Consider the following 11,310-nt stretch of genomic DNA (forward strand, 5'->3'; position numbering starts at 1 on the left):
TTTCTTATTCCTTCCTGACATGGTTTCTGTGTTACACATTCTTAGCAGTCACTGCCATCCATAAGCTATTACGTGCCATCCACACCAACACATAATAGCTTAGCTATTTGAATACACATTTGCCTCTTTCTTAAGCATCTCTTTTCTTTGAAGACAAGCAATCTTTTATTTTGGCTGATTTACAATGCTATTTTATTATTATAATTATTATTCATTTTATTATCCAATTTTATTACTGATAGTGATGCTTTAAAAGCTAAATTTCTTACATCATTGTGATGCTAACTTTTGTACACATAGATACAGACCTACTTGAACATATATTTTTTCAACAATGACTTGTCTTTGTTAACTGTTGTTGGGAAAAAATGGGAATTGGGGCAAAACAGAAAGTAACATGAGAATTTGTAATTTACAGTGATATTTGAAGATAAGTACTTTTTTAAATTTGGAAAATTAAAATAATTATGAAGAACATTTTAAAATAAAATATCTTTAAATTAAATAGGAAAATATTTACTGTATTATGTACTTCAAAGTTGCTAAGAGACTAGATCTTAAATGTACTCACCACAAAAAGTAAATGATAATGATGTTACATGATGAAGATGTTAGCTAAGCTATGGTGGTAATCATATAATATATAAATATATCAAGTCAATACATTGTATACCTTAAAGCTATACAATATTAAGTATCAATTATATCTCAATAATAATAAAAAACTTACTTAGTCAGTTTTCTCTTCTTTAAACCATTTTTACTCCTGAGAATTTAAAAAAAAAAAAAAGACAAATTTATCTGGGCAAAAGAATTGATTAACATAGTGATTAAACTTGAAGAGCTTTAAATAATTATATCAGAACCTCGATTTTATTTAATTTTCATTAAAAATATCTCAGGTTTATTTAATCACTTTTTCTTAAATAAGAAAATAACGACAATAATTTCAGCTTCATTTTTAAAGATTCTATTAGATTGCAGGAATACACCTATAATTTAGACTTAATATTTGCTAAAAACTGAACTCTGGAAATATAATTTCTTGCTACCAGTGATTAAGTTGTTAAAATATTTGTAAATACTTTACAAATAGATAGAGAAGTATCTACCGCCTGAATACTCCAGGTTCTACAGGCAAGAAGTAAAGAATCAGGGAATAAAAGTGAGAAATAATGGTAGGAGGGTGAATATATTGGTCTTTTAATTAAAGACTAAAATAACCTATTTGGACATTTTTGTTGGGGATGTGAATTTGTGTTATTGATATTGGCCTATATTTTATATAATTCTACTATTGCATTGTTCTTATTCAATACTGAACTAGTTTTTAAGTTATTGAAAAAATTAGACCTAGTACCTGCTTGTTTTTAATTCATTACTAGTTTGTAAGATCAAACACATGTAATGCTAACGTATGCTTCAGTTAATTACATTTTAAGAGGGTATTTAGGTGATCATTTTCAATCAACGAGCAAAGTAACTGACCTAAGTTAGCTAATGTTAAGATAGTATCTACTGAAACACTTTGTATTTTATTGCCTTATATAAATAATAAATACTGATTCATGATTGAGTGTGAGTGACAATTTTTACAAGTAATTTTCAAAGGTCTTTAAATATTGATGGAAGCACTCAAATTTTTATAAAATAGTCTATAGTAAATAACCAGTTGTGATTTGAGTACTCTCATGTGCCAAATTATTTATAACAAAAATTATGAGTGTTCAGATACCTCGATTTCCAGAAAGCGTTTAGCAGAATGAAGCACGACATTTTTTGTGCTTTCATAGCACTTTACTCACAAGTATTTCCCAAGTTGTCTGGCTGTCAGTTGCATATATACTCCCTGCTAGACTGTCCTTTCACCCAAAAGCTGAGCACACTTAATGGAACACATAGGGGTGGTCAACAAATGCTTATTGAATTAAATTGAAACAAAACATCTTTGCTATGATACCTTCATGATTTTACTTAATGATTAATTAAGAATTTGATACTAGACTTGGGCTCGTGAGGTCCCCTTGGGAAAAGGGGACTTGTGGATGGAAAGGAAATAATGCAGGATAGAAAATGTAGGCAAATATCTATAAAGGAAAGTGGTGTTTCTGGTTTTTCATTTTCTGATTTAAGGTAGTTTTTATTTCTTTCCGATTCTGAATGAAGACGATCCATTCAGTAATTCCTGCCCTATTTTTTCTCCCTCGTCTTCTCTTTGTCTTCCATATGCTTGGGATTTACAAGGAATATGCATTACAGTTTTTATTTTGCCTCTCCCTCATCCCTAAAAAAAGAAAAAAAACCCCACACACATACACAAAAACAAAACAAACAACATTGTAATATTGGACAGAGCTATGTCATATAAACTTTTGGAATTCTATGGAAATACCTCTTGAATAATTTTTACTCAGCTTTTGCAATGACAATTTAATTAACTTTAGGAATCCCACATTTACTTTGTATAGCAGGAGCCAGTTACTCTCGTGCTTTATGAAAGCAGAATGTTAGCATAAATAACCAACAGTTCTGATAGAGTCAAGAAGTTGCCAACATATTTTGTGAGTGAATTTTTAAAAAAAGAGAAAAAAAGATATCTTGCCTATCCAAAACAGACTTTAAGGAAACTAGGAAAAAACAAATGTATGTGGAAGGGTAACACTGAATAAATTCAGTGCTGAAATATTAAGCTGCTACTATTCAACAGCTGTGTAGAAATCTGATTTATGGAAGAGAGGCACTTTTTTCTTTTTCAATTTCATCCGCTGATTGAATAAGCTTTAAATACAATATAAAATTCTAACTGTCATATACTTATCGTCATAAGTGTATGTCTTCATATTTTTTTGTACAACTTTTTTGTGCTGCCTAGCTTTTGCTTAATTCCTATAGATTCCAAATGGTTCCTGTATCCTAAAACTGTGGGACATGACAATGCTGAATTATGAGACTCCACAGCAATACTGATAGAATTTTTCCACATTGGCGTTTACCATGTTTCAAAAGTTTTTCTCTAGTCTTTCTTTCTTTTTAAAGAAAATACAAATTCTGGTCATAATCTTGATTGTGAGAAAATCCCGTTTTATATTTCTCCCATTGCAACTTGAAGTCTTAAACTTTGCCTGCGGTATTTATTCCGTTCACAGAGGAGCTGAAGGACATTTGATCAATTATCCTTTGGATAGCTAACTCTCCAGATTGCTTCACATTTTCCCCTCTTCTGACCCAGCATAGGCCATTTTTGTCCAGTCTATCAACTACTTTTTTTATTTCCTTTTTCTGAGTCCTTTTCAAGATGCCCACATTTCTGGTCTGTCTGTACATAATTTAGTACCTAACACCATGGACTAATACTTAAGAACAATAATTTTTTTTAAAACCAGTTTTCTGGGAAACCACTGCCATTTTGTTTGTTTGTTTGTTTGGGATTTTTTTTTTTTTTTTTGGCTCAGGAAAAGAAATAGTCTTAGACACTTTAGTCTCAGAATTCAAGATGATTGATTATGGTTATTGTATTTCATAAAAACTGAAAAAGATACTCTTCAAGATTTGATTATTAAAATAATTAGAAAGCCAAGAAAATAAGAATTTAAAGGAGGCTGCTCTTTACAGAAGAAAGAATAGATTTCAGAGAAACCTGGGTTTGGAACCTGAATTTTCTACTTAGTGTGATGTTAAGATAGTTAATCTTTTTAACTTTCTATTTCCACATCGGGAAAATGGAATGTTAGTGCCCTCTGCAGAGTTGTGGGGACAATTAAGTAACATAATTATACAAAGAGGCCTGCACATAGTCAGCTGTTCCATAGTTATTGGGTTAGCATTATTGTAAACATATGGAGGACCCAAATACAAGGTATAGTACTCTGGGTTTCTCTACCTTAATGTATTTCCTCCTTCTTGGAAATATGGAACTCTAAAATAGATGGAGAAGGTAAGGAAAACAAAAAGCGTCATTTATTAAGATGGGAGTCCAATGTATTGACTCAAGGAGGAACAGATCACTAGTAATAAATAGAAGAAAAGCATGTCAAGATCATCACAAGAAGAAAATTTAATTGGGAAAAAAATTAATTATTGTTAGCATCTTGGTACCATGAACTGCTTTGATTTATTTCAATGTAGGATTAATCATTTTAGAGGCTGCCAGCACATAAAGTAATTAAAAGAAATTTTCCTTTTTGCTTATTGCCCAAAAGCTAATTTTTAAAGATTTTGTGTTAGGTAAACAGAAAAAAAAAAAAAAATCACTTACCAAGGATTAATATAAAATGCCAAAAGATAATCAGTCCAAAGACATGAGGGTAGCAGGGTTAAGAAAGCAAATATACTCCTACGCCTGTGAGCATTAATAGATAACAGATGTAAAGATGAAAAAGTGGCAAGAGTTAGTAATATAAACGATGAACAGATATCAGTAAATTACTTACTGGGATCAATTAAAATAAACACCATAATTATAATTAAATATTATCCCATTCTGTGAAACTTAAACCTGAAAGCTTAAGTGCTATAATATTTTATTCACGCACAGCCTTATTGTAATCAGATATATTTTTCAACTTATTTTGTGTTAATTAGTCTGCTAGTAGGTGATTACATTCTGCATTCAGCTAACTGAAGCTCTTAAATGCTTCATTAGTTATCTCGAGTCTTATTCTTGAATATTACCCTGCAGTGCTTATGCTTATTTTAAGAAACCTGAATAACATCGTTTGATAGCTAATAGCTAACAGCAGTTTGTGGAGGAAATATAAATGGTCAGTTTATATATACTGATTCCGGTGAAGACTAAGCTTTTGGGACACATTCTTATAAAGCTGCACTACTGGTACACTACTGTGATTTTCTATATTATTTTTATTTTAACTTATACATCATTTCTTTAAAATAGCCCTTAAAACAAAGGTATGTATGACACTTGTGTATATCATTCATTCAAGAAAAGTAGCTCATCAACTGTCTAGTCTGTAATCTTACCAATACTCAGCTGAGTGGGAGCAAAATTATTTAGTTTCACTTTAATTCTATCTAATTCAGACTGTTGATTTAAAATGCGTGGTTTGAAATCACGTACAGATAGTCAAACCACTTGTAAAATAGAACATTCATTAATGCAGATTTAAAAATATTCTATGGCTGCATCTATAGCTATTCTGAGAATTAGGGGGGAAATTCTATCACCTTGTCACTTTAGTTATTACAAATTCCCACTGAGATATCTATTCTCAGTGAGCCAGAAAATGTTGGTGCTGGTAAAACTGTTTTTGCCAAGGGCTGCAGGAGCATTTTCTTGATTTTATAGAAAGATTCTGAAGTGAATTCTTTTTTGCCTCATTTCTATAAGTTGTAATTGGTTGTGTAGTCAATACACAGCTCTCCTGAGTCACAAGTATAAATAAATCATTTATTTCACAGACCACTAGGCGTTTTTTAAGGGTGTGCCAGACGAGACATAAATATAAGTCAATTAGTCTCTTAATCTTGGAAAAAGTGCCAATTATGTTTGAACAAACCAAGAAATATTTCTTAATTTTTCACCAAGAGTTTATGAATTTCTTTTTCTTCACACTTAGATTAGTTGTATTTTAACAGCAAAATTCCATTCAGGTTAAAATTAAAAACAGCACCACTTATTGTCCTGTTAAAAAGAATCCTATTTCAATTGGACTTTCAACTAGAGTGGGCATCAACTTAGACACCCACTCAAGGAAGACGAGTTTACATTTTAAATAAAGCTCTCCCTCCCTCATTGATTCTGTAGAGTAAAATTTCTAGTCTCAGCTATCTATTTCTTTAAGATTAACCATTTTGGGGTATTAGTGGGAAAAAAAAAGATTATTTACCAAGGATTAAGATGAAAGGTATATATTTAAATGTGCTTTGCATGGTCGCTTGCAAAAAAGCTAAGCTAGAATCATGTAAGCAGCACTGGTTTCATATTAAATGATTGCTTAATTAGCAGTTTTGTTGGGTATTGGTTACAATGTATTGTTAATTCTCATGTATCACGTTGTTAGGTATAATGTCAACCAATTTAATCTAACAAAGTTTTCTTAATTCTCAAAATACCTCATCCCTCCAGGTCCTTAATACTCAAGCATAAAGAAAAATGAGGTCATGTCTCCTCATGGGATTTTCCTGGCTTTCCTTGATATGTACTTACCTGTAAGAATAAGAGTTAAGGGCACTAGACTGTAAACTTCTGCTTGATTATTTGAACAGAAGTTGTGGCTCGCGTCCCCAGGCACTGAAATGTGAGTTTTAAGTAGAGATACTGTTCTGTCTCATGCTGCTTCGGTGGAGTCTCTCTTTGTGCCCTCAGCCACCACGTGTTCAGTGTGGCTTCTGCATTAAAGCCCTTCTTCCACACAGTTAATGGACTACTTGAATAACTGAAGATTTAGTCCTTTGTTTAATATAATAGATACAGAGCAGATGATAACATATTCTCTACTTCATAATTGCATTAAACTAATATATACCAATACAATTCTGTGAAGTCCTAATCTTTGAAAATCCACTTCAAAGAAATTATGAAAGGATAATCGGACAAAACCATTTATCCTCTAAAGACAGTAAAATAAAGCTTGAAGCACACACAGCACAGCTAAGCTGTCTAGAGGCTTGTTCCAAAAGAATACTCACCAGTTGTATGGAAGCTTTCCATCCCTCTCTAAGGATGCAAAATTGACAAAAGTTCCTGCTCCACACTCCCTGTTTGAAAGGAACCAGAAAATCAAGGTTATTGCTCGATGAAGCACTCCCTTACCTTGACATAAGAGTCTTTACTGGCTTATCATCATAACATTAAATTTTTTTAAAAAAGCTAAAATAAGTTCCAAGTGTTCCTTTCACACACAATGCAAGATATAAAGATAAAGCAAAACAAAACAATTTTTCACAAGGTCATACACCCTCATATCAAGTTATTTGAGACCAGAAGTTTCAGTTCGCAGTTCTTTCCAAAGCACACTAATGATTCTAAATAAATCTTTGAACTACTTGGGGTATAATTTTTTTTTTTTACAAAGTAAGGTATGGAAACTCTCTATTTTTAGCAAATATTTTTCATGGGGTTTTGTCTTTATAGCATATCGATTCCTTTCCATAATCATGGTGAATCAAGCTGGATTGTTTTCTTTCTCCAAAAATTTTCCCTCATATTGTGATACCCATATTACATATCACTTGAGATGAGAGTAAAAGAATGATACATATTGAAATAGATTGGCTTTTGCAGGGTCTCTTATCCAGAAAGCTGCTTATTAATATGTCAGTAGAAAATATCATTAAAGCTTTTTTTACTCCCAGAAGTAAAGGAAAAAGGTGAATATATTCTCATGCCTTTTTCCACCATTTGCCTAATATCATGGATAAATAACATAGTTTACTGGGGGGCACACATCTCATTTTTTCCTCTATATGAAATTAATGGACTTATTCAGAATTGAAGCAGAGATTTTTGGCAGTATTAGCACAATGTGTGAATTACTTGTTATCTGCCTATATTTTATTACATGTTCTAAGAATAGTTTTCTTCTTTCGAAAAATACACTAATATATCATTATATTATACTGTATTTTAAATTACACATCATCAATTGATTTTCCTATGTTGACTTTCTATAATATATAGAAATTTATTTAAACTTAAATTAGAGGAATTTATTTTACCTTCTAATTCAAGGGTTCTTAAGCTGAGGCCAAGGATAAACTTTAGGGCTCTATGAACATATATGGGAAAAAAGTGCATCTTTATTTTCACTTCTCACTGAATTTAGCCATTCCTTCAATTATTAAAGTAGATAAGAAGTCACAATAATATCATCAGTACTTGTGAGATTTGCTGACAATAGAAAAATGCGGATTTTTAATAACAGACCTGCTGCAGGTATTGAATATTGTTCATATTCATCCTTATGTTGAAATATGAGTTATTAAATACTACTAAATATTGTTTAAAATATTAATGAAGAAGCATAAAACACATTTGTTTTTTAAATACTTTGATGACCACATTTTAACGTAATTAGTTTCTCTTTCAATCCTATGTATTTGATTTTATGCACTTAAAAAGAAAGCTTATTCTTGGAAGAGATCCACAGGCTTCATCAGACTGCCAGAGAAGATTATGGCACAAAAAATGTTAAAAATCTCTGGCTCTAATGGCCAGCTGGCTGAAGTAGAACCATTTCTCTAAAATATTTTGCTGTATGCACCACAGAGAATGCTTCTGCAATAATATCCTCATAAATACCACTAATTCTATTACTACATTGTGGCCCCTTCACTATTACTGTTGTGAGCTAACATTTATTGCACACTTCTTGTGACTTATGCTATGCTCTTACTGCATTATTGCTCCTCACGATCCACTAATATAGGGACTATATCATCTTCGTGGTATACATTCTTTCCCTGGCTTCCAGCCTCCCACACTCTTAGTTTTCCTTCCATTCCACTGAATGCCTCTTGTTGGTCTCTTTTGCTGCTATCTTTTTTCTCCATGAAAATCTTAATACTAGATTGTTTTGGTGCTTAATCCAGGGCGCTCGTCTCTAATTTATACACTTCCTAGATTTCATCCAATCTACAGCTTTAAGACCATGAACAACACCCAAACTGGAGATTTATATCTTGAATCCAGACTTCTCTCCTGAACACCGGACTTTCATGTTCAACTGCCTACCCCCACTTGTAGTCATCTCAAACTTAGCAATTCCAAAACTGAAGTCTCTGAAACTCTTTCATCTGGAATCTTATTTCAGTTGATGACAATTCCATCTTTTCAGTTGCTAGAGCTAAAAACCTTGGAGTCATCCTTGATCCTTACTCATTGTCATTCAACACACACTTTGTTAGCAAATCTTGTTGCCTCCGTTTTCAGAATACATCTGGAATCTGATCATTTCTGCCTACCGCCATTGCTGCTGCTCTGAACTGAACCACTACCATTTCTTGCCTGGCTTACTCTAATGGCTCCCCCAGTTCATATGGTTGCTTTTGACCTTGCCTAATTACAGCTCATTTTTTACTGGGTACACTCTTCCCCCAGATAACACATGATTAACTTTCTCATGTTCAAATCTTTTCTCAAATGTCACCCTTTCAGTGAGACCTACCTACCTCCTAGAGCTCCTCTCCCCATATTTCCCATACAGGTACTGCCAATCTCCCTTAGTCTGCTTTATGAATTTTTCTATTATCATCTGCTAACATACAATGCAATCTTTTAACTTTTGTCCTTACAATTTATTGTCTATCTTTTTCACTAGAAAACAGCTGCAGGCAGAAATTTTTGTCTATTTTATATATTGTCGTATCCCAAGCACCCAGAGGAGTCTTACACGTAACAGGTGTCCATTAATATTTGTTCAATGAATGAATAAAATTTCGGTGAAGTGAGCAAGGTCACATAGGTTGTAAATTAGGATTTGATCTCAAGGAGTGTAATTTCAGAACTTGATACTCTTGCCACAGAGCAATGTCACTTCCCTCCCTATCCTTTAAGATTCGTTCAAATGCCAACATTCAAGAAGCTTTATTTTTATATTCAGAATTCATTTTATTCCTCTACTTTCATGGTATCCCATTTTTATCCCCTTCCTGGTATGTCAGTTTATACCTTTAAATATATTTATTTACATCCATCTCTCCAGCTAGGTTCTAAGTACTGAGGGGACAGCTTAGATGTCTGATTTTTTTTTTACTATGCCATATAAGGCACATCATATAAATTCTTATTGGATAGAATAAATGTTTATTTATGAATAAATGAATGACAGAATTCTCAGAAAGGAAAGGATATTAATTGACAATTCAGCAGAAGAACATTGGGCAAATATAAATTTAAACTAAACTTCCCAAACCCAGTAGTACTCAACTAGGTAACAGTTTTTTTAAGAGCATTGATGATTGTTCTGATAATATAGAGGACCACAAAAAGTTCTTGATGATATGCTCTGATAAGAAATGCATCAGTGGTCAAAGAAATATGGAATCACCAAAATCATAAATCAAAAAGCTTTATAACTGCAAGAAAAATGAAACTGCCTGCAATTCTGAGTAATAAGATCAAAACTAATAGAGAACCGTTAACAGACCTAATCATAAACTCTATGAATCCTTTCTGATAAAACAGCTTCAACAGAACTAATGAGAACACTGATTTTTTTTCTTTCTTGTGGTGTGCACATATCCTAACTCCTTTCATTAATCATACCGAGTAGGCATAGACCTTTCTTTTACTTCAAAACAAGTTAGAAATTACGTAACTGTAATTAATGGATGCCTATGGTAAAAGGTCTGACTGTGTAAACCAACAATCCTATACTTTACCATTTCAATGGTAATGTTTTCTAAAATAATGTTTAAAATTATTCTTAGAAAACACGTAAAATAGAAATAGACACTGAAAGCTGAAATCAGACTTACTGCTGTACAATTTAGGTTTGCAAAGGCATACATATATGATAAATAAAAATATTTAAAGGCTGTAGGAAAAATATTAACCAAACTTAACTTACCTGGCCATCTGCAGATGCTTTTTCCTAAGAATGATCAGAGTAACCAGCAGCAGCCCAATTAACAGTGTGCTAAGGATGGCCAGCACTGAGATGACTACCACATTGGGATTCATCTCTGTAACTAAACAAATAATAAGCCACATGTTTTAATTACAGCCTCCATTACATGGAAACTAACAGAACCATTCATTGCTTACCATCTGATTTAAGAGCAACGGACTTATGATGCCAGTAACAGCAACAATGATGTTTTCCAAGCCAACAATGACCTCTTCCTAGTCAACCATAACTCAGTAAAGTAGCTTGATAAACAGTATTCAAGGCCTACATTCTGGATGTTCTTATGAAAAGAAACTATAAACTGTAATTCCTGTGCCATAGTTTAAATTAACCTGAAAACCAAAAAACCTAGAAGTCATTATCATGTATTTTCATTCTTTAACATTTTAGAAGCTTAAAGAGTGGCGAGTTCTTATTTTATGCCCATGACTTTAAAGTCAAAAGCACAAATGTATATTTCACTCATAACTAATAATGTATATGAAAAAGGCATTAGCAAGCTACCATCTGCTGTGGCACTTAACACATTGCCAGAAACAGGCATTCTAATGATCTATAACCATATGTTGAGAGGTTTTCCATCTGTACAGCTCAAGAGATTAAACCTATTAAGACGTAGGGCCCTTAAGAACAAAGGTTGTGTCCCTTTTCCTATACTTTATATATAATGATTGGTCTACTATGACACACACTGTCTAGTTCATCACACTTCATGGAAGAG

General features: G+C 32.7%; 1 protein-coding gene across 1 annotated transcript in view; it reads right to left on the reverse strand.

The window, feature by feature from the left end:
- PTPRO (protein tyrosine phosphatase, receptor type O) overlaps positions 1-11,310 on the reverse strand; it is a 193,385-nt gene that overhangs the window by 22,112 nt on the left and 159,963 nt on the right. Inside the window, exons 16-19 of the mRNA XM_011372953.2 lie at positions 10,530-10,650; positions 6,649-6,717; positions 4,256-4,339; positions 731-766 (exon numbers count right to left, since the gene is read on the reverse strand). Coding sequence (XP_011371255.1) covers positions 731-766; positions 4,256-4,339; positions 6,649-6,717; positions 10,530-10,650 — 310 coding nt within the window. The remainder of the gene's footprint in view (positions 1-730; positions 767-4,255; positions 4,340-6,648; positions 6,718-10,529; positions 10,651-11,310) is intronic.

This window comes from Pteropus vampyrus, unplaced genomic scaffold (assembly GCF_000151845.1).
Source record: "Pteropus vampyrus isolate Shadow unplaced genomic scaffold, Pvam_2.0 Scaffold216, whole genome shotgun sequence".
Lineage (NCBI taxonomy): Eukaryota > Metazoa > Chordata > Mammalia > Chiroptera > Pteropodidae > Pteropus > Pteropus vampyrus.